This window comes from Lagenorhynchus albirostris, chromosome 21 (genome assembly GCF_949774975.1).
Source record: "Lagenorhynchus albirostris chromosome 21, mLagAlb1.1, whole genome shotgun sequence".
In the NCBI taxonomy this organism is placed as follows: Eukaryota; Metazoa; Chordata; class Mammalia; order Artiodactyla; family Delphinidae; genus Lagenorhynchus; species Lagenorhynchus albirostris.
This window is the reverse complement of record NC_083115.1, coordinates 17,529,314-17,553,145: the sequence shown is the minus strand read 5'-3', so window position 1 is coordinate 17,553,145 and position 23,832 is coordinate 17,529,314. Positions and strand designations below refer to the sequence as shown.

At 34.2% G+C, this 23,832-nt stretch overlaps 1 protein-coding gene across 3 annotated transcripts in view; it reads right to left on the bottom strand.

Annotated features, from left to right (window-relative positions):
• The window catches only part of MICU3 (mitochondrial calcium uptake family member 3), a 94,124-nt gene that overhangs the window by 25,223 nt on the left and 45,069 nt on the right, over window positions 1–23,832 (bottom strand). For all 3 annotated transcript variants that reach the window (XR_009538265.1, XM_060136490.1, XM_060136489.1), the window contains exons 4-8: window positions 21,773–21,851; window positions 17,980–18,027; window positions 14,736–14,818; window positions 11,710–11,781; window positions 8,496–8,534 (exon numbers count right to left, since the gene is read on the bottom strand). Coding sequence is in view for 2 of the 3 variants with exons in the window: in XM_060136490.1 (XP_059992473.1) it covers window positions 8,496–8,534; window positions 11,710–11,781; window positions 14,736–14,818; window positions 17,980–18,027; window positions 21,773–21,851 (321 nt within the window). In the remaining variant the exon portion in view is untranslated. The remainder of the gene's footprint in view (window positions 1–8,495; window positions 8,535–11,709; window positions 11,782–14,735; window positions 14,819–17,979; window positions 18,028–21,772; window positions 21,852–23,832) is intronic.

The window sequence follows — 23,832 nt, the reverse complement described above, 5'->3', positions numbered from 1 at the left end:
CTAGTCTAAAGCAGGCGATATCAGAATTAAGAAGTGTAGTCTAATCTTTACGTGAAATGTAGAAGTACAAGCTTAACTTGGGTCTCTATAAACAAAAATAATTAAATGTGGTTTCTCTCAGGATTTACCAGGGAAGGTTTCACAGATTCTCAGGCTTGGTCTTCTTTGGGTTATTGTGAGAAGAAAATGCTGCATGATGAATTTAGGAGGGAGTGGCTGATGATGAGAGAACTCTTATTTTTGTGTGTGTGTTAGTTTTCAAAAGTCCAGTGCCACTAATAAAATTATAAGCATCTGGGAATTATTTCAAAGATCTGTGTTTTAATTCATTATTATGAACTAGAAAACACTGCCTACTGCCCATATTTTAATAAACTTAATAAAATGTTAATAATAAAGTATTATTAAGCAGGAATCACTTATATAACATAGATGGATTTATTACCATAAGTGTAAATGTAGCAATGTGGCAGAGAATCTACTCGTCACCCCCTTTAGCAACTAAATAAGCTGTAACCAAGTAAAATTAACTGAGTGTAGCACTAACACAGTTCATTTTCTTTTACACAGATATAGCAGAACCTCAATAAATGGTAACTAGATTAAATACTCTGCAAAGTTATCTAAATATTTTGAATGTGGATATATTTTTAAACTGTAACGTAGAAAGGCAGTATATAGTCAAGAAAAGGACTGCTAAACCAACCTAACTAGAAAATAAGGCTCACTACACTATTATTAGGAGGGTAACAGGAGTGACTTGCTTGGTGAAGCCAGGCCTCTCCCCTACTTCCAAACCCTGGTCACCCTCATCCCTACCCCACCCACACAGACTGTGATGACATTATTCATACTTACAACATATGAAGGGATAAAATTGGTTTGACAAACTATATTGACACGGATCTCTATAGGAAAAAATGTATGTTCTGAGCATAGAAAAGGGAGGGAGGGAGGGAGGGAGGAAGGAAGGAAAAGAGCAAGAGAGGGAGGAAGGAGGGAGCCATAGTGTGAAAAGTTCATATACTGGAATCCTAACCCCCACGGTGATGGTATTAGGAGGAGGTGGGGCCTCTGGGAGGTGATTAGGTCATGAGGGCAGAGCCTTCATGGATGGGATTAGTGCTCTTAGAAAAGGGGTCTGAGAGAGCTCCCTTGCCCCCTTCCACCATGTGAGGACACAGTGCGAAGGTGCCACCTATGAACCAGGAAGCAGGCCCTCATCAGCTGCCACAATGAATCTGCTGTTTGGTGATCTTGGACTTCCCAGCTCTCAGAACTATGAAAAATGATTATTCGTTATAAGCCACCCATTTGAAGGTACTTTTGTTATAGCAGCTCAAGCAAAGACAGAAGGAAAGAAGGAAGGAAGTAAAATAAGGGAGAAAGGGAAGCTAGAAGGAAGGAAGAAAAAGGAAGTTAGGGGAAAAAAGACCGATTTAGAGATGGGACTCCATCACTGTGGTAAGCAGAACAGAGGCTCCCTAAAGTGGTCCATGTGCAGACAGGTAAATACCCTATATATAAAGTAAGGGTCTGAGAAAGGCTACACGCAGAGGTTAGGCAAACTAGGAAAAAAAATCCCAAAATATTAGCCCATAGAATCAGGTGGTAAACTGCCTTTGCTATTAGTGATATTTAAAAACACAGAAAAATATAAACAAACAAAAGAAAACTACATCTTTATAATCTGTCCCCACTATGACAAGTGTGGCCTGAGAAACCATAACCCGAGAATTGTAATTTAAAGTTACATGGGACTGCAGGTACCTGCAATGTATCGCAGAAACAAACATACACACACAAGTCTTCCCAGGAAAAACACACCCTTAACCCAGCCCTTACAGAATCCACACAGATGCATTCCAACAAATACATGCTCATAATAGGAAATTACTAAACGTAAAAGAACGTAAGCCACCATAAGTAGGAACCAGCAGAAACAACAAACAATAGAACCAGAGCTGCAGGCTCCATATATTGAAATTATTAGATATGGAATACAAAATAAGTTTAGTAAGTTTAAAGAAGATGAAGTTGTATTTGACAGGACTTTTTAGGAAAAAGGGACTACCAAAAATTATTAGGCTGATTAGAAAAAAGAACCAAATAAAACTTCTAGAAATGAAAAATGAACCACTGAAATTTAATACCATATTATATATAGCTAGAGAGAAAATCAGTGAACTTGAAGATAATATGAATAAAGTATACAGAATGCAGTGTGAAAAGATAAAAAATATGGCAAATTAAAGAGGAGTTAAGAGACACTAAAACATGAATATCCATCAAAGCTCTAGAAAGTAATATTAGGGAAAATGGGAAAGAGGCAATCTTCAGAGACATATTGGCAGTGGATATTCAAGAAATAATGAAAGCAAACAGTCCTCATATTTAAGAAGCCCAATACATTTCATGATAGATACAAGCAAAAAGAGAGACAGACTGTAATAAAACTGTAGAATACCAAAGGCAAACAGAATCTTAAAAGCACCCAGAAAGAGAACAGATTGCCTACAAAAGAATAATAATTAGACCCAGAGTTGACTTTTCATTTCCAGCAATAGAAGCCAGAAGATTGGGATGATACCACAATTTGCTGAGAATAAGTGTCAACCCATAATAATATATATAGTAAAATTCTTTCAAAATAACATCATGTAAACATATATCGAATCATTATATTATACACCTAAAACTAATATAATGTTATATGCCAATTCTATCTCAATTAAAACAAGCAAATGAATCCATAGAAACAGAAGAGGCTGGTTGGTGGTTGCCAAAGGCAGGTGGGAATGATGGTGGTAGGGAAAGGGGTGAAGGTGGTAAAAAGGTACGAACTACCAGTTATAAGATAGGTAAGTCTTGGGGATGTAATGTAAAGCATGGTGACTACAGTTAATAATACTGTGCTGTATGTTAGGAGTTGCTAAGAAAATAGGTCTTAAAGTTTTCATCACAAGAAAAAAAAATTGTAACTATGTGAGGGGATGGATGTCAACTCAACTTATTGTGGTATTTTGTGATAAGTACATATATCAAATTATGTTGTACACCATAAGCTGATACCATGTTATATGTCAATTATATCTCAATAAACTGGAAAAAAATAAAGGGAAAAAAAGAGATTTCCAGAGAGAGGGTTTTTAAAAAAATTTATTAGAAGATCACTTGAGGATATACTTTGTGAGTATAAGATTATGAGATTTAGGAAGGGGTGAGATTAAAGAGGGAAATACTGAGTAAAGAAGAGCAAATATATATGTAATTTGAAACAAACATGAATGATACATATTTTATAAGTCTAACTTGTGGGATTAAAAAGACAAGGGCAAACATTATTCAACTTTAAGTACCCATGCCAGGAGAGGAAAGAACGGTATTAAAGAACTTTTAAACTCTATTTTTGAGAAAGAGAATAAAGATATGGCCTAATCTAAGACTTTATTATTTTAAGTATTCTTATTAAAATTTCAAAAATAACTACACAAAGAAAAGAAATATAGTGAATGTCTTCTAAATGCAAAATAAACCCAGGTAATGCCAGGGTTACCTCTTTTACCAGGTAACCCAGGTAAAAGAAAGTAAGAAAAGAGAAAAAAAAACAGTATATAGAATGGCTAAAATAAATCCAAATAAGTTAGTAATCACAGTAATGTAAATTGACTGAATTTTCCAATTAAAAATCATATATTATCAATCCAGATAAAAAGGAACCGATAAAATACACAAAATATACTTTTAAAAAAGACACATCCAAAATATAAGGAAAATGAGAGGTTGTAAATGATAAACCAGGCTTCTAGCAATGACAGACTAGAAAAAACAGTGCCAATCTTCTCACTGAGAATAACTGAAAAATACTGGACAAAACATAATATAGATGTATCTTAAAGCATCTTAAACACATTATTTGCCTTTTGTACTGTGTTGACTGGTACAAAAGCAATGGTGGGTAAAATTGCTGAAGCCTTAGTACAATGACAGCACCAAAGACCAAAGTCATTACATTCTTCAGAAGTTGTCACATTCTTCAGTCATATACTCATATTTAAAAAAAAAGTTTCACTTAAGAATGTACTTGCTGAAGAATAAAACTCATAATTGTGTTAATTTAATCTTTGAGCACACATCTTTTTAACATTCGGTGTGAAGGGAAGCATGCATAAAGCACTTCTGTCTAATGAAGTACTATGGTTGCCTTGAGAAAAAACACCTATGCGGTGGTTTGTGTTGCAAGGTAGACTAGCCACTTTTTTCATGAACCATCACTTTTACTTGAAAGAACAACAGATACACAAACTATGGTTATTTAGACTTTGGTATGTGGCAGGCATCTTTTTGGAAGATGAACCAAGTGAGCCTGTTGCTTCAAGGGAAACAATTGATAGTATTTGTTGCCAAAACAATATACTGCAACAGATTGAATACAGAAGCATCTATGAGAAACCCGCGGTCTTCTACTAAGTCAGACATTAAAGAGATTTACAAAGAATGTAAAAATACCACTTTCCTCACAATATTTTTGACATTATCTTTCATAAAAAATGTTTATGGTAACATGAGAGTTTTAAAAATTATTTTTAAATGTATTAATATTTATAATTTTTTTAGTTTTTATATGGCAAAAATAGATGAATATAACCAACATAAACAAAAGCTCTTTTGGACTCTCAATAATCTTCAACAATGTAAAGGGGTCCTGAGACCAAAACGTTTGAGCACTGCTGCTTATAGCAATAAAAGTGAATGAACTAGGACCAGATACAATAACGCAGATGAAGCTGCCAATCATGATGAGTCAAAGAAGCAACACATAGAAAAACTCATTTAATATGATCCCATTTATATGAAGATCAAAAATGGGCAAAACTAAACTATATTGTTTAGGATACATAAGTAGGTCATAAAACCTCAAAGCAAAGCAAAGAAATAATTGACATAAAAAGTCTTGATTGTGGTTATCTTTTGAAGGAGAAGAAGGGATTATGATTGGAGACACATGAAGGGGCTTCTGGGGTACGGCAAAGGCAATGTTTTATTTCTTGATCTATATTATATAGTAGTTAAACTTTTATTGTTTTTTGTTTTTATATTTACGTTCTATCAGCAGTATATTTCTGAACTAAAATACATATTTAAAAAATCAGGGAGGGGCTTCCCTGGTGGCGCAGTGGTTGGGAGTCCGTCTGCCAGTGCAGGGGACACAGGTTCGAGCCCTGGTCCGGGAGAATCCCACATGCCGCGGAGCAACTAAGCCCGTGCGCCACAACTACTGAGCCTGCGCTCTGGAGCCCGTGAGCCACAGCTGCTGAGCCCACGTGCCACAACTACTGAAGGCTGCGCACCTAGGGCCCGTGCTCTGCAACAGGAGAAGCCACCGCAATGGGAAGCCCACGCACTGCAACGAGGAGTGGTCCCCACTCGCTGCAACTAGAGAAAGCCCAGGCACAGCAACGAAGACCCAATGCAGCCAAAAATTAAAAAAATTAAAAAAAATAAAAAAATCAGGGAAAGCTTCATTATCACTAGAGGTAAAAATAGACAATAAAAAACACAAAATGGAAAATAACATGTGAATAACAACAAACGTAGTATATTTATTTTGACAATAAAATAGATTTTTAACACAAACACATTTCTAGAGATCTAGGGATAGTATATAATCAAAGATTTAACTTGCTAAGACGATTTAAGTAATCTATATTCTTATACAGGTAATAAGAAGGCTTTGAAATATATAAAATAAAACCAGAATTATAAGTAGAAATTAACAAGTCTAGCATTGTAATGTGTAATTTAACACACTATTTGACAGAACAGCAGAAAAAAACATTAGTAATGATAGACATTTAAAACATATAATTAATATGTTTGGTCATATATATATTACATCCCTGTACCCGAAATTGAAGAATACACATTCTTTTCAAACACATATCATTTATGAATATTGACATTGTTTTAGTCCATAAAACAAGTTCAACCCATGTCAAAAAATTATATAAAAATTGTTATATTTTTTGACTACAATGAAATTTGGGTAATAAAGATAATCTTTAAAAAATTTGTAAAATATAAGGTATGTCAAAGTCAAATATACTTGACTTTTGCATTATTTATTCTTTTGAATGTTTTATATTTCTTTTCATTACTGTAGTAAGATAATCAAGAGCTGACTATATGAGAAATATGAAAAGAATCAGGGTTGTTTGGAAGAGAAAAGGCTGTAAGGTAACTATCTTCCAGGATACAAAAAAGTATGTTCAATCTTCCACTGCAGCAAGGAATAATTTGACAGAATACAGGCAGAACCTACTGTAAGGGTGATTAACTTTTGGAACAGGTTACTACAGAGGCCACAGAATCTCTGTCTCTACAGTAAAATCCAGAGGCCCTGCCTTTCCTGAAGGAACTTCTTCCTAAAGATAGAATCTTAGGTTACATTCAGCTCCACGAACTACACTCAAATTAGATCCTTTATCGCTCCAGTTGATCTACAATTCTGGAAACTAGCAGAAAACTGCCTGTTAATTCATAACGTTATACTAATATATTTGTGAAAACATACATCAATGATATTTCATATAAATGTTCAGGCTGTCTGAATTTTTTTTAATTTTAAATAAATCTTCCTTGTTTGCTTGCATTTTTTTTGAAAATAATCATTCCTTTCTAAGCAAAAATTTTCCTATTATATGAAAAAAAGGCAGTTTATATAGCCAACTAAACTAAGGGAGTTGAAACATCATGTAATACATTTAAGACTGGGGATAAAAAAATGACATCGAGTTATATCACTTTAAAATATGTATTTTACATTCTTAGATGAAAAACAAAGATGCCTTCAGTAAAATAAAATATATATATATTATCACAACAAAATGTAAATTACCTTCCTATTATATAAGTAAGCATAATATAAATGAAATACGTAATTTAAATCTGGTTCTCAGTATTATTCTCTTAATGTCTAAGTGACTACAATTTGCATATGTAGCTTAAACTAGAGCTATATTAGTACCTATTTCCTTTTAACAATATTACTCTGAAATGTATTTTTTAGAAAACCATTTGTCACCTGTATGAAATTTATAAGTTTAAAAGAAAAATATAAATTGCCACAGTTGGAAAAATGATTCATGCAATGACATATTAGGTTAGAAAAATAAATTAAAAAGTCATAATTATTATTAACATTTATTAAGTTTCACAGGGCATATGGCATTAGAATCTATGAGATTTTCATCTTACACATTCTTATATATTTTTGAAATAATTAACAGAGGAATCTTTTAAAAATTTTAAGAAAATGGTAGACTTTATTTCATGGAAAACAGTAGTGAATTTTGCAGAAAAAATTTAAAGTATCTCGTAAGGGATCAAAACAATTAGTCAGTCATAAGGTTCCCATGGACTTGGCTTGTTTTGCAACCCATTCTAGGTCCATTCCTTGTGACTTAGACAAGATATCTTAGGTTTACCTTATGCTGAATCAGCCTTCAGTGTATACTTAAATCAAGAACAGAATTAGTTTTTATAGTTTGGAATTTTTATTAAATATACAATATAGGAGGCAACACACCTAGAGTTTACACTATAACTGGAACACTTTCAGCAGGACAATTCTGAGTCAGTCACCCTGAATTCAAGAGCTTCTCTCAGGTGTAATTTGTATAATTTGAGGGATCCTTCTAAGTGACTTAAGGATCCTTGGGGAAATCAAATGGACTGTGCATGTTTACATTCAAAAGGGGCCATGGCCTACTCTTAGTTGTGTAGTAGCTGGGCTAACCAACAAGCTCTGACTTTCCAGGAGAAAGGAAAGAAGGAAAGCGTAGTGTGAGAAGAGTACAGTTGGAAGATCACTTGCAGGAACTCCCAACTTTTTCAGGAAAAGGTGAGTCTGAAGATCATAATCCTTTTTGAGAAGTAACATGTGATAGAGTGATATATCAAACATATCAAGTGTCGTCTTATACCAGACTTTTGTATAGACCATAGGCAGAAGGCAGGCATCAAAGGTTTTAGAAAAAAATTTGGGAGAAATACGGAAAACTAAGAAAAGTTTATCCATTAATATCTTCTTTATTAGAATTAAGACTGTATATCAGATGGACAGATCCAGTTCTTAAAATACCTGTGTCCTGCAAGAGCATAGCCTGAGAATCTGCTCCATAAATTGTATTTAACTCTTCAAATACCACTGAAAAATATAAAATTTCAATTATTCTACCAGAGTTTTTGGTTGTTTCACTCACCTTTCCCTTATTCTAATCTAAAGCTAAAGATATACGATTGCTCTGTTAGTTTTAGTCTCCTCATAAATCTAGGAAGGAAATAAAAATTTTTGGCCTGGTTGCACATTATTATATTCGATAAATTCCTAAACATGCTCAATAACAGATCTGGCTTTATACAGAGAAATAGCATTATCAAGTAAAACAGGTGAGGACTATTTACATAAAGAACATTTAAAGTATTGTACATACACTATTAGTAGGAGAATGGTATCCATAAAGTTGAAGACGCTGACATAGAGCACAAAGGGCCAAATGAAGTGTCACATTTCAGAATGAACCCAAGTATAGCAAAAGAAAAAAAGAAAAAGATGACAAAATAATCAATTAGGAAGGGCAAATCATTATGCTACATTCTATATAGAGCATAAACACAGTACAAGTGGGATAAATGTTAAAGATGAGTAGCAAAGTTTTTTAAATCTCATATAATTAAACATTAAATGAACTTGTGCTCATTTCAACCACTTTCATTTTAACTTTTTGATAGAACTACTGCTTTGAGTAAAACATGTTCCTCCAAAGTATGCAGTTTTACTGAGACATGCTTCAGCGATTCCATGTGGGATAAGGGGGAAATCTAGATGCAGCAGCATGGTGGTGGGAATGGTATGAGACCTACAGTGGCATCTTGTTCTGCTCCTGTTTAGTGCCATGACCTCAGGCAAGTTAACAAACCTCTCTAAGATGGTTTTCTCATCTGTAAAAAGGTATGATACTTACCTCAGAGAAGTGTAATGAGGACTAAATGAGAGTAACATTTATAATGGATATAGTACAGAGCTTAGCACATAATAAGTGTCCCAAGAAATTTTATGTTCATTTCCCTCTTTCTTTCTGAAGCATAGTTAATTTTGGTATGTAAATATTTTACAATTTAGTCTTGCTAACATTTTGATTTGGGTATGTAATGTTCAGTTTAAAGTAGCTGTATCGTTCTACTAATTAAAAGAGAATTTCGTGTTTCACAATTAGCTAATCTGTTTGAGTATTCATTATATTTCATACACTGTTAAGTGGCTACATGTTTTAGCTCATTTAACCCCCATAACAATCACATGTGCTTATTACTCCTATTCTCGTACAAATGAAGAAACTGCGGCACAGAGAAATTTAAGGACCTGGTTCAAGGTCCCCCAGGTAATGAATGGCAGAGCTAATAGTCAAACCCGGAAAACCTGGCTCTTGAGTCTGTGCTACACTGTCTCCCTAATGTAATCTATATATTTTCACTATAAGCTAAATTTCAATTGCTTCAAAACTCAAATATCTCATCAGTTCAGATATGCATTATTTAAAATGTGACAACTATTAACAATAAGTTACCACTAATTATTGTTATTGTTAAACACAGTAACAAATATTTGGAGAGAGCTGTATTGTCCTAGAGTGTTGTTTAGTTCAGAGGTTGTACTAAAGATTATTTCTGAATTGTTTTAAGAAATAGTTCTGAGAGCTAAATTCTGTAAATGAGATTTCAGGAGCCACTAATTGTAAGCTATGTAAGATAAACACCTCTGAGGTACCCATGGAGATCAGTGCCTTTAGCAAGCATTCCTTTACACATAAATAAGTTATATACTACTTATAAGTTACTTTTATCTGTTCTTTAAATCAGGTCTCCTTCCCCATATATCTGCTACAGAATGCTTCATTGATCTACGTATATTCATGTAAACTAATACAATTTAGGGTATGCTGATATAATTTACATTTCATAATTCAGATAGACTTTCCCTAAGTAATCCAATTTAATGAAGTTTTACTATATCACTATTATTTGCATTAAATCATCAGTATTAAATTTACTTTACCTGGGCTGCAATGATGCTTTTGTGCTGACACTGTAGCTTTTCCCAATGTGGGTTGTCTGCTATTATTATTCCCTTTCCTCTCTCCCTTTGTTACTCGACTTAGGTATTTTAGTAAATGTTAATGATTAGAATAGGATTGTGACTTTACTGGAAGATCCATTAAGTCCTTTCTGGAATTAGTATAAATAAACAGTTAAATTTGTATCCATTGAAATACTATCTACTTTATCACTGAGCTTTACCAAAAGATTCATTAACATAATTCAACCTCCTTAATGACATTTTATTAACAACTTGCCTATCCAGTCAATTGGGGGTAATCCATCAAAATTAAAATAACTGTTTACTCTTTTAGTATATTATCTATAGACAGTGTCTTCTATTGATATAAGTGTCTTCCATAATTAGTCTACTGGGGGTGATTCAACAAATACTGATAAATATATCATAGTCAAATATCCTAAGAAATAATATATACTCATAATCCTGATAATCTGCTTTTATTAGTATAAATACATACTTCAAAAATCTACTGGGACTGAATATGACACCCATCTGCTACAGATAACCCATGTTTAAAAAAAACCTAATACATATCCTTATAACAACGAGAATAATAAAGAATGTTGCAGTTCTTTGAAGTTAATTATTTGAATTCCAGATAGACCAATTAAACTACTTCACAGGGCCATGAATTTGCAAATTAAACAATTATCATTTACATGCCAACAAAATTCACCATGTTTCTGCTATCTAAGTACCAGAGGAAGAAATATGATACAGTGGGTAAAAGGGCAGGTTTTGGAGCTGGCCAGCCATGGGTTCAAATGTTGGTTTTGCCATTTAATAGCTATGGAATTTTGGACAAGATACTTAACCTTTCCAACTGTCAGTTTTCTCATCTATAATTACAGATAATAAGGGAACTGCTGGGTAGAGTAAATGAGAAAACGCATGCAAAGCACCTAGTATAGTGTCTGATACTAAGGTCTCAGTATCTGCGTGTTATTTTTATTATGTGAACCTGGGTTGTTGTCAGGCTGAAATACTTGGGACAAGCAAAAAAGAAAACTAGTAGGAAAATGGAGGGAAATGTTGCTTAACTCTACCTTCAGAATAAGATGAAAACATTACTCTTACCAGAAGAAGAATCTATAATATATATTTCTATGAATGCAAAAAAACATATTATTTCCTTGTTTTTGCTTCAACATTCATATTGTTATAGCATCACTAAATTTACTCACAGGTATAATTAAATCTTTGCGATTCACCTTTAAATTTTTACATGCATAATGATCTGTATTAATCTATTATATGATATACCCTTCAAATCTCATGGATAACAACAATACAGATGAAAATGATTTAATGAATGTGATTATGGATACAGATGTTTAATATCAATACTTGATATAAATATTGATATCAAAGCATATAAATACTGAAGCAATTTTTCTACATAAGAACTTTAGAAAGTTTTCAAGAAAGGGACAGGTCCAAAGTTACAGGCTTTAATTATTGTTTCTCAACATGAATCAAATAATTCTTGCCTAGAAAACCCCCCTGAAAGTATTATAAATTATTCTTACCAGCATTGCACGCTTTTCTTCATCTCCTTTAGTTTCTCTCTTTTCATTTTTTTTCCTGAATATTTCTTGAAGCTGAAAAAAAAAAAACAATCAAAAATCAAATATCCAACAAGAGTTTCTGGGTACCTACCTAACACCCTGTGCTAGGTATATTCTAAAAAGAAAGAAAATAGTTAGCTTCATATACCAAGATCATTAAAACTAGTATAAATATATTTTCTGATACCAATGTTTTTCCTGAGAAAAAGGCAACCCAGTACCAAAGGATCTATTAAATAGTTTTACTTTATCTCTAAGACAAAGATGTGGAGCCTGTGGCATACACATAAAAAGAGATGAAGCCTACTGAGGGATAAAGGACATTGGACCAGAACTCAGGGGTCTGGGCTTGAGCCCATCTTCTGTCATACACTAATTTTATAATGGGGGACAGGTCATTCAACCCTCGCTGGGCTCCAATTTGCTCCTATATGAAATGCAGATGGGCTAGACGACCTCTAAGGTCTCTTTCAGGTAACTGATCATTGTGGTAGGAACATGGGCTCTCCATGTATAAGCCCTTCAGCAAGTTAGTCTAATTATTTAAGGCTTGTTTTCCATATCAGGAACATGAAGATAATATCTTACAGAATCTCTTAGGGCAGCAGTTTTTTCCAGCTTTACTGAGATATAATCGATAGGTCTTATAAAAATAATGTTGTACAGAGTAAATATTACAAGTAATTACTTAGCACATTGCCTGTCACACAGTTAACTTCTCAATAAATGTTAGCTACCATTATACAAGGCATTATTTCCTCTTTAAAATCCTATTTTACAAATGGAAGCCTAATCCTGTCTCTATATCAGTTTTCTGACAAGGTCATTGCTCTTGTCTGTGTAACGTGAACAGCTATCTCAACTCTTTACTTCACTTTGTATGGCTATAGTTGAAAGTCAAAATGTGTTACCTCCCAAGATATGAAATAACAATTAAAATATACAGTACAAAATGTAAATGATTTTATTAACACATAAACTTATTTCCACACTTTTTCTTAGTGAAAAGAGTTTTTATTTTTTGCAAGGTTATTAATAATCACTTCATAAATAGGCAGGAGGACCGCAGATTTTAGACCTCTACATATAACTTTGCCCAACTCCACCTCCACTTCCATACTCTTTGCTGTTTACAAACAAACAACAAACAAAAAACTATTAGTACACAGCCACTGCAGAGGAGACCACCGCTTTAAAGCAAGGGCAACTTTTGTAAGAGTGTACAGTGGAAATAAATAGAAATTCTGCATGAATGTTTTCACCTCCCATCTCCACAAACAGACAAGATTCCGAAAGACAGGCAACTTCCAATGAACTGAGTTCCAAAAGTTAATCTTTAAGACAGTGGGGTGGAACTTGGCACTGCTGTCATAGAAACTTTATTGAAAATTATTTAGATTACTAGGCCCATTGTGAAAGTCCTAAAATACAGTTGTACGCTGTCATGACAGAACTATAGTAAACTAAGCCTGTCCATTTTAGGGTGTTACGTGCATCTCTCGATCTACTGCAATGAAGCTGAAACCTCTCACCTCCCCCGTATCCTGAAAAGCACTGCAGTGAGGGACCCTTCGTGGTTCCAGCTCCAGTGACCTGCTCAGGCACTGTACGCAGGCAAGGGCCACATGGGTATTAGATTAAGCCTTTTGATGGATCGCAATATTAGTTAGCTTGCTTCCTTTTTAATGGCTAATTAGCTTTTGATGAGGATTTCTCTCTCTTCTCTTTCCTACCATGGAAAAGAATGACTGCATAGTTTCTCTTCTATGCGCCAGCCTCTGAAGAAAATACTAAGCTATTTAAGAGGTTTTCCAAGGGATTTTTATTGGCTCGATACACAGGAAAAATAGAAAATTAAATGGCTATTTGTGTTATTTTTCCCTTCTCTTTTCACTAGGAGAGTAGAGGTAAATATTGAGTTAAACATAAATGCTAAGGGTAGAGGTTGTTACTGGAAGGAGTAAACTAATGTTAATCTCTGTTTTGGAGAAAAACAGAATAGGCATTTGGTCACAGAAGTAGATAAAGGACACAGGGGTAAAAAGCAATGGAAAAATTCTGGAAGGTGGGGGTGGTAAGATGAGAGAGCAGCTGATGATGCTGCCAGACCAGCACCAACACGGGACCAGTCGGGTGAGAAAGGCTGAAGGACAAATACCAAGAACACTCTTACCCTCCACTGGAGATCAGCCCCTGGTCAAAGACAGGAGAAGGGAGTAGGAAATTGGGCTAAGACTGGAATACAAGGCAGCAATGAGTGGAAGAGAAAAGGAGAAAGAAAAATCGTAAATCCTTTAATGAGAAGGAAGGGGAGTTCCTGTGGCAAAGAGCTGTCTGTGATTGGGTGGCTGATATGATAGAGACTGAGCATGCATAACACCTCAGGATTGCTTGTCACCCACCCAGTGGAAAACATCTGACACATTTCAAACTTCCAGAAGATGTGTAAACAACTATAAGCATCTTTATACGCTGAATATAATTTATTTTTTATAGTGTAAAAATCATTCAAAATAGGGACTTCCCTGGTGGTCCGGTGGTAAAGAATCCGCCTTGCAATGCAGGCGATGTGGGTTCGATCCCTGGTGAAGGAACTAAGATCCCACATGCCGCGGGGCAACTAAGCCCATGCACCACAACTACTGAGCTCGGAGGCCTCAACTCGAGAGCCCATGTGCCACAAACTACAGAGCCCACGTGCTCTGGAGCCCGTGACACAATTAGCAAAGAGAAAACCCACACGCCACAACTAGAGAGAAGCCTGCGTGCCACAACGAAATATCCTGCGTTCAGTAACAAAGACCCAACACAGCAAAAAAACAAAATCATTCAAAATAAAGTACATGAGTATATACTTTATCAAATTAAAGTGAAAGCATAAAATTTTCACTCTTTTTTCTACAACGGTATTCTAAATAATGCAAAACATAAAAATATAAGTAAGCAATGTTTAATTATTGATAAAATGTAGCTTGTAATATACATACCACCAAAAACTCCTTTTTATCTACCATCTCATTGCCATCGGTGTCAAACATGTTGAAAGCTATTCTAAAACCTGCATGTGGCTCTGCCAGAAAAGAACAGGAGAAGTATTTGTGAAATGAAAAAATGTTTTTAAAGTAAAAAAAATCCACATTAGTTATAAACAATTACTCACATTCTATACAGAAATACTTTCTTTAACCAAGAAATTAAAAGCAACATGTTATTATCTAAATATAATAAAAGCTACATGTAAGTATATATATTTCTGCTTCATAAATTAGCACACTTAGTAACACAATTGATAATACACTTTAAATCTACTTGTGTGATACCTGTTGCATAGCACTGACAGTAAAATTTGACTACCTTCCTTCCAAAGATAAATATTTCTTTCTTATCCAAAGTCTGTCAGTTTGTTTAAAAGGAAAATATCAGCTCATCACATCTGAAGTATTTTTAATATGTCAGCTACTTAGAACAGAAGGAAAAATAAGAATATGACACAATGGAGCAGTCTAAAATCTTGGGAAAATTATAATGGAAATAACCTGCGAAAAAATGTCAAGCATGAGAGATTACATATTTGGGTTTGAACTTCTAGAGGCTTCAAATACAGAAATATACAGAGAGCTTGAATACTTAATTCTCCCCAAATACAAGGAACAACTCCTTTTCTGAGAAAATCAGACTTTCACACATTACGAACTGCCTTAATTGTATGAACCCTATAATGAGATTCAATCCTTCTTCTCTTTTCACTTCTAAGGCATAAAGAAGAAAACCTGGACAGAAGAAAACTTGAACGTATCCTTCAAAGAGGAGCTCAGTGTACATGCCTTTTTCAAAACATCTGACCTTCTCTTTTAAGATGACTGGCAAAAAGTTTAAAAAGGACCTCTCACAGATACACTTGCCACTACCTGTTGTGAAACCGTGAACCCGGCAAAAACAAAGCACACAGCTCTACTTTCTTAACGGGTAATAGCTGTCTCTGAAAATAATGGAAATGAAAGCCAGTCTTTTATGGAAGTTCATTTTTTTGCACGTATTTTAGGAATCTAGACTTATTTTCATGATCATTCGCTTGAGAAAGAAATAAAAAGTTACACCATCTCTGATAACCAAGATTTAAGCTTTAAAAATATCTGAAGACACATAGAAAGAAGTCCTCACCAGCATTACTTGGAAGGGAATATTAAGTTAAAGTAATAAAAAGTAAAGGGGAGAAAACTATGGACAGGTAACATAGATTATCTAGCCCACTTCCTGCCAGCCCTCTTTTCACATTTTTCTTGGTTCTAATCTAAACGACACCCATAACTTTTCAATTCAAACTCTTAGTAGTTTCTAAGATGGGTCCTGAACTCCAAATGAAGATTCACAGCATCCAAAGATCCTACCCTTTCTGTAGTAAGCAAAAACCACTATCTGTGTTTTTTCCAACATGCTTAAACCAACCCTGTCCCAGCTCAACAAGTGGCTTTCCTCACCAGTTTTGTTTTACTCGGACCCATCACTCTGCTGGTCCAGGCACTTATAACTTCTAATTTTGCATCTAAAGTTGTCCTGCTAACAAGATAACTGTAAAACAAGTCTCTGAGACACTCCTTGGCACCCACTCCTCCACTTTCCACAGTGGCATTCATCACTGACTGGACTGAAATCATCAGAATGGCTTTCCACTCTGGGACAACCTCAGGCTGTCCTATAACTAACTGCACAATACTTGCTTTTCTTCAGCACCAACATTTTAAATGACTTTGAGCCAGGAGGAAAAAAGCAAGAAAAAAATATACAATTTTTGAAATACACATGTGTGCGAGCACACACACACACACACACACCCCAAATTTCCTGCAACAGAACTCCAACATAACAGCATCCATTACTAAATTCAGAAATAACACAGTGGCTGTGAATTTTCTAATTACAGAAGTATAGGAATTTTAAGATTGGTTTCTAATGACACAATTTTATTGATGTTCTTGTTTCCACACATCTCCATAAATCTCCACAATTGGAAATTCCACTAGCCACATTCTTTTATTTCACTCCTTTCTTCATTCATTTGCCAATTATTTTCTGAGAGGCTACCATGTGAAAAGATAAAATCTTTGCCATCGTGGACCTTGCATTCAACTGTGGGGAGAGAGACAAAAACATGTAAACCAGTAAACAAACACTTTCGAATAGTTTAAGTACTATGAAGAAAATAAAACATTGTAAAGGGATAAAAGGGGAGAGATGGAAGAGGGAGTTATTTTAGGGAGAATGGTCAAGTAAGCCTTCTCTAAGTCTTCATATTTCAAAGGAAACCTGAATGATTTTTACTATCCTGAGGATCTTTAGTAAAAGCACTGATGGTAGAGGGAGCAGAAAGTACGAATTCCTGAGGTGAGAATTCAGGGAATAAAAAGGTCAGGTGGCTGGAGCACTGTGAACTATAGCATGTAAGTTCCTCCATTAAATGCAACGAAATTTAACTGAACATCTTAGTAAACCCTTCATGTACTTCATAAGAATTGCTGTATATGAGAGGAAGATAATAATAAAGCTGTTGTAGGATGTATGATGGGTCTTCTTATAGACTTACTAGTTAAAGGACTCATTCTTTCACACTAGTCTTGCAGAAAATGTGATTTGAATGAATGAGTGTAGCAGGAAATTTACAAATCACTACACATCCTGACCTTTAGGCTCCCATGTAGATCCAACCACAGGGATTGATATAGGATATTAAGTGTATAATTTATGAGCATTTTATTTACTACACCGTAAGCCATAATAATATTTATGGTTTTGACCCTTGATAGTACTGTGCTTAGCATTTTCCACTGGCATTTAGACATGAATTTTGCAAAACAGCCTGGATAAACCTAAACTGATTTTCAATGCAGAGGTCACAGGTTCGAGCCCTGGTCCGTGATGATCCCACATGCCTCAGAGCAACTAAGCCCGTGCACCACAACTACTGAGCCTGTGCTCTAGAGCTCGTGCGCCACAACTACTGAAGCCCATGTGCCTAGAGCTCGTGCTCCGCAACGAGAGAAGCCACCGCAATAAGCCTACACACCACAACAAAGAGTAGCCCCTGCTCGCCACAACTAGAGAAAGCCCGCGTGCAGCAACGAAGACCCAATGCAGCAAAAAATAAATTAATTAATTTAAAAAAAAATTTATTTCCCAAGATTATGCTTGAGAAAGAAAACTGTAACCAGAAATAGATTTAATGAGTATACTTACTTGTTAAAATACATAAAAGAAAAAGATATTCTGTGTAAGAAATCACACCTAGAAGAAAAATAGTATTAGTTATGCTATATATAAAATATTACTTTCTCTTCATATTTATCAGGTAAAATATTATTCTTATAATAGCAGTAATATTTATAAAGAACTTAGAGTTTTAAAGAAGATGCTAAATATTGTTTTCAATGAGACTAAACTATTACTACAAAATCAGGGTGAAAGAAACAAATTTTACATTGTTTCTTATGCCTCTGTAGAAACCCATACAAAAATCACATTAATACTTCCAGATATACTGGCATAAAAGCAAAATTATCAATAATGTTTACATATAGCTGTAAATTTTAAATGTGTTGCTAACTTTCAAGGTATGAATCTCACATAAAATAAAAATGTTGGAAATGGTTAACACTGTAAAGTGCTTAATAATTTCTTAGTAACCCTTGAATAAAACATTTAGATATTCTTGCTTAGAGATTTGACTTCTTATTGCATTCAAAAAACACAACTCTATAGTTATTACTTTTCTCCTTTCAAGTTATCACTCATTATTCTTGATAAGCTTCATGCTTCTATTAAATGTAATATAAGAAGTTTCAATTTTTACAGAAAGCTTACACTTTCTGTATATTGCATCCTGAGTTCTCTGTAATCTCATAAACTTTAAAAGGAGTTTGTTTGGACTACATAAAAACATACATTCTGTTACTCAAATTCTTGCTTTTGGATTATAACACCCAAAACTAGAATTAATGGCTTAATTGTTTTTCCAAGTGTATCCTGAGAAAATGAAAATCAGAAATAAGCCAATAACACTTATCCAGATACCAGACAGTCCTCATGTTTGGTAAAAGGGTATAAAAATCCTTAAAATAATCAGATCGTGAACTTTAAAACTCCACTTTACCTGATGTTCTTTGAGGCTACCCTCTTTGTTACAGAACAAAGGAAGAGGAGTCACTGTCAGGCAGTTTGTCAGAAGATGTGAAGGGACCGAGCTAGGAGGCCCTGAAAGCATTCCCGTCTTTTGTTTATACTAGAATATTGTGACCTATAGACATAGTTCTGGTTGATTGCCATGAATGTTATGGGAGAAAGATTCTGGAATGGTCAACGTATATAAGATACAATACCTAGATTCCATAGGGATCCCTCAAAAAAAAAGATCTGGAAATGGGCTCTGTATCTCCATAACCCCGTCTCACTGACTGTTGCTCTGACTTGGTGGAATGCACAAGAGGTGCTGGTTAGCATAAAGAAGTTTAATATCTGCTCTACACCTTTTACTTGATAATCAACTCAAGATTCCCCTCACTGAAGGATTACAAAACAGCGAGAGTCCTGATGATGATGATCATGGTAGGCACTTGTCTGAAGTACTAAGTGGTTTTTGAGGTGGTATAATCCACAGGGAAGAAAAACAAAGTGAGAAACTCATGATATAATTTAATAAAAATGGTCAGGGACATATATACACGACCAAATATAAAATAGATAGCTAGTGGGAAGCAGCCGCATGGCACAGGGAGATCAGCTCGGTGCTCTGTGACCACCTAGAGGGGTGGGATAGGGAGGGTGGGAGGGAGGGAGACGCAAGAGGGAGGGGATATGGGGATATATGTATGTGTATAGCTGATTCACTTTGTTATACAGCAGAAACTAACACACTATTGTAAAGCAATCATACTCCAGTAAAGATGTTTAAAAAAAAAAAAGGTCAGGGAGAAGGGAAAATATTACTAAACATGAACTGTAGATTCATAATGTTTTTAATTACAAAAATGGAAAACCATTAGATTAACCTTTCAATTTATTTTAAGGCCACCCAGGGTCAAAAATAAAATAATAATAAATGCTAAGCATATAGTAATGTTTCGATCCTTAGAAAAAGAGGCTAAGAAAGATGCCAACTAGGTTTCTCTTGAAAATTCAATTTTAAAAAATTCTAAGGGAAGTTTCTTAAAAGCATTACACTGTTTAGTTCCTAGATCATGATATATTACAGTTAGCTATTATAACTAAGTCTATGTAATTCATGTTTTCATAAATGCTGTATACCAATTAAATTTTTGTAAAACTGCCTAACATTTTCTTGCTGGGTTATATTTTAAGCAGACAAAATTAATTTGTAAATTAGTTTTCAATAGTTCTAAAAACTTAGCTTTACAATTCCTCTTCCGCCTAATCTCTTTATAAAAAAGCAAGATTCTCTGTAACTCTCTACTTTACCTAACCCTATGGTTCTAAAACTTCTTGGGTACACGGATTACCTTGATAATCCCATCACTATGACATAGATCTGCACTGTTCTACAGTGTAGCCATTGGCCACACGGGGCTATTTAAATTTAAAATAATTAAAAGTAGATAAAATTAAAAATTCAGTTCCTCAGATACAGGAGCCCCATTTCAGGTAATTAATAGCCACATTTGGCTCGTGGCTACCATACGGACATTCCCATCACTGCAGATAGTTCTATTGGGTAGCACTGAATAGATCATCTCCCCCTGAAAAAAATATGCAAATATGCATACAATTTAAGTAGGATTAGGACCTGCCTAAACCTATGGCTTCCAGATTTAACCCTCCCCCTAACTAAAAAGAATTTCCTTCTTCCATGCATTTATCTTTCTTGGATTATATTTGATCCAATTGCATTTTCCCACGAGAAGTATTAAAGAAATATTTTTTACATTCACCAATTTCCCTCATTATTCCGAGCTTTGAATTTTCCTGATCCTATCATTCCACCCTAAGATTTGAATGGCAATCTTTAAGACAACTTCCAGAAGAAAACTTCTAAGAACTTTAAAGACACCATGGCCCAGATTTCACAAAGATTTAAAAATCCTAGTTATGAAAAGCCTACAGTTAAAGACAAGGTGTCTCCTCCTTCCAGAGTCCATGAGAACCAGGTGTAAGCAATCTGAATTTCTAATTCTGCTTAGGCAAAAATATATGGATTATAACTAATCCTTTATAAAGTATTTATCTTCACATTAAATATATTACTTTCAAACCAATATCAGTTGAAATTGATGAAAAAAAGGTAAGTTTAGATAAATGCTTTATATTGTTATTTTGCATACTCTTATATTTGAATATGAAAATATATATTTCTAAGAAACATTCCTTTTTAAGATTAAAGAGAGTTTATTAGTTTCTGCTATAAACATTTATAAAAAGTACAATGTAAAAGAAAATTGCAATAAAAGCTATATAAGTTGATTGCAAAGCCATGTATGAATTAACGAGTTAATGTATAAATAGATATGGGTAATATGGTAAGTTGAAATAGGTGGATTTTTGCAGTGAGTGTTGTTTTTAAAAGAAACATGTTCAAATTGTGCAACCAAAAGATATATCCAATAAGCTTTTCATATTGATTAAATTTAAGAAAATCTGCAATTCCCTGGAAGTAAAAGGAAAGAAGAAAAATAGACATTTGGAAATCAGTATTTTTGAAAATTGCTTTCTGTGGGTAAATATAACATATACTTCTCAATATGGTTAAAAAGGTTTTTTTTTTTAACTATAAAAGTTCATTTTGTTGTGAAAAGTGTGGAAGATATGAATAGTGTATATAAAAAGTAACATAAAAACCACCCTTAATCCCACTGCCGAGAAACAATCATTATTAATATTTTGGTGTTTTTCTTTTCAGTTTTTTTTCCATGTACATAGACACATTAATTATAAAATTATTTAAGCATGAGGAAAATATGTATAAATAATATAAATAATATAGTATCAATATTAAAATACATAAATACTATAGTTAACTTACCTCTTTCTTTAAGACTTCGAAATAGCTTTGATGATCCTTTCCAAACTGGTGGTGTTTCTGATAGCATTTGATTTAATTCCTATGACATAAGGTATCATAATGCTGATTAACTGGTAAACCATTTACTTATAAAATAGACCAAAAATATTCAAATGCCTATGCAAAAACATTCTCTGCTTAGAAGACGTGAGACATGACTGTATTTATACTATTTTATCTGTGGTTCATTCAACCATAAAACCCAATATTTGCCCACAGTCCAAATGTAAAAATAAGTGATAAAGATGCTACATTAAATTCAATTAGAGCTACCGAAAATTTCAGGTAAACTTAATAACTGGAGAAATACATATATATATGATAATCTAATTAAGATGAAACAGTGAATTTAAGTTCTGGAGCCAGTTAGAAAAGGATGGCTCCGTGGAAGCCACAGGAAAAGGTGGACTTCCTAATACAGGTCACACATGATCACTGGGCTTCACATACTGTTTTCTGTACCCTCCTGGATTTAGGGGATTTTGTGGTAGATGAAGTAACTGGGCAACAGATTATGCTGGGAAAGAATGAAGAGTATTTTAATAGTGACTCAAAGAATGATGACATCAGATGAAGCGGGATGACAGGGTGTTGAGTTATTGTGTCCACCGCTGCAATTTTTTTTCTACTTTTAACTTAAATATTCAGTAAAGAATACACACTTCAATTGCTGGTTAGCCAGCTTTTTTTCTTTTTTAATCAAGCTGAGGGGGGACTATTTTGGAAAATTTAAACATTTGATTCATTGCTCAGATACTAGAACGATTTTGTATTTATTACACATACTGTGTTAAAAATAAGTGAAAATTATAATTAGGTTAACTGTGAAAAAATTATTAAAGGATTTGGTGAGATAAGTTGAAATAATCTGAAATTAAAAAATTAGTCTGCTAAGTAACATACTGAAAAAACAATAGAAATGACTTTTTTTCCAGATCTGACTCTTGCTGCTCAAAATGTGGTTCCCCAATGGCCCGGGCATCATCACCGGGGAGCTTGTTAGAAATGCAGAATCTCAGATCCCATCCCTGGCCTCCTGAACCAGAATCAATTTTTAACACGATCTCCAGGTGATTATTATGCACATTCAAGTTTGAGAAGCACTTTAGACAAATCCTTCCTGATGTAGTTGTACCTAAAAAAACTCTGTGACATTTATATACCATCTTTTTCATTATAGAGCTGGGTTAGCAGGCAAATAAGGAATCTCTGGGATGCCAAAGGCAGGAGAGGTATTTTTAGGGGATTTATAGACGCCCTGAAGCCTATCTGTGAATCCTTGCTCTCATTTCCTTCCTGGTGTTATTTCTGCACTGCAGGTAATAGATGCCACCTGGTGCTCAGTAGTGTCTGACTAGGGTAGCAATTCACATATGAATAATAATGAGAAGCTAGGATATTTAATGTTTAAACAATAGTAAACTCATAAACATTTTTGTTAGAGCAGGAGATTAAAAAATATTAATATTTTGAGTACATTTTATATATTTTCATTAATATTGTTTCTATTATATAAATACTACCATCTCCATTTTAACTGTTCCCATGTATTCAACTCATTTCTTCTACTTAAACTCAGCTAAAATTTAAGACCAAAAAAATCATAGCTACCTTTTACTGAGTGTCCCCTATATGCTTGGCAATGGGCTGATACATATCTCATTTAATTCTAAAAAATTATCCTCATTATGCATATTTTACTGTGTCTTAAAGAAGATAAGTAACTCTCCCGGGATTATACAACTAGTAAATGACTGTCCAGATCCTTACTGACTCTAAGCAGTTTATTTTTGTAATAATTTAGTTCCTTGTCTGGTCTAGATCATCCAGTTGACATACTAATCTTGTTTTGTGTCAACTTCAGGGACTTTTTTTTCTTAATTTAATTTTTATTTTATACTGACATATAGTTGATTTACAATATTATGTTAGTTGCAGGTGTACAGCAAAGTGAGTCAGTTATACATATACATATATCCATTCTTTTTCAGATTCTTTTCCCATATAGGTTATAACAGAGT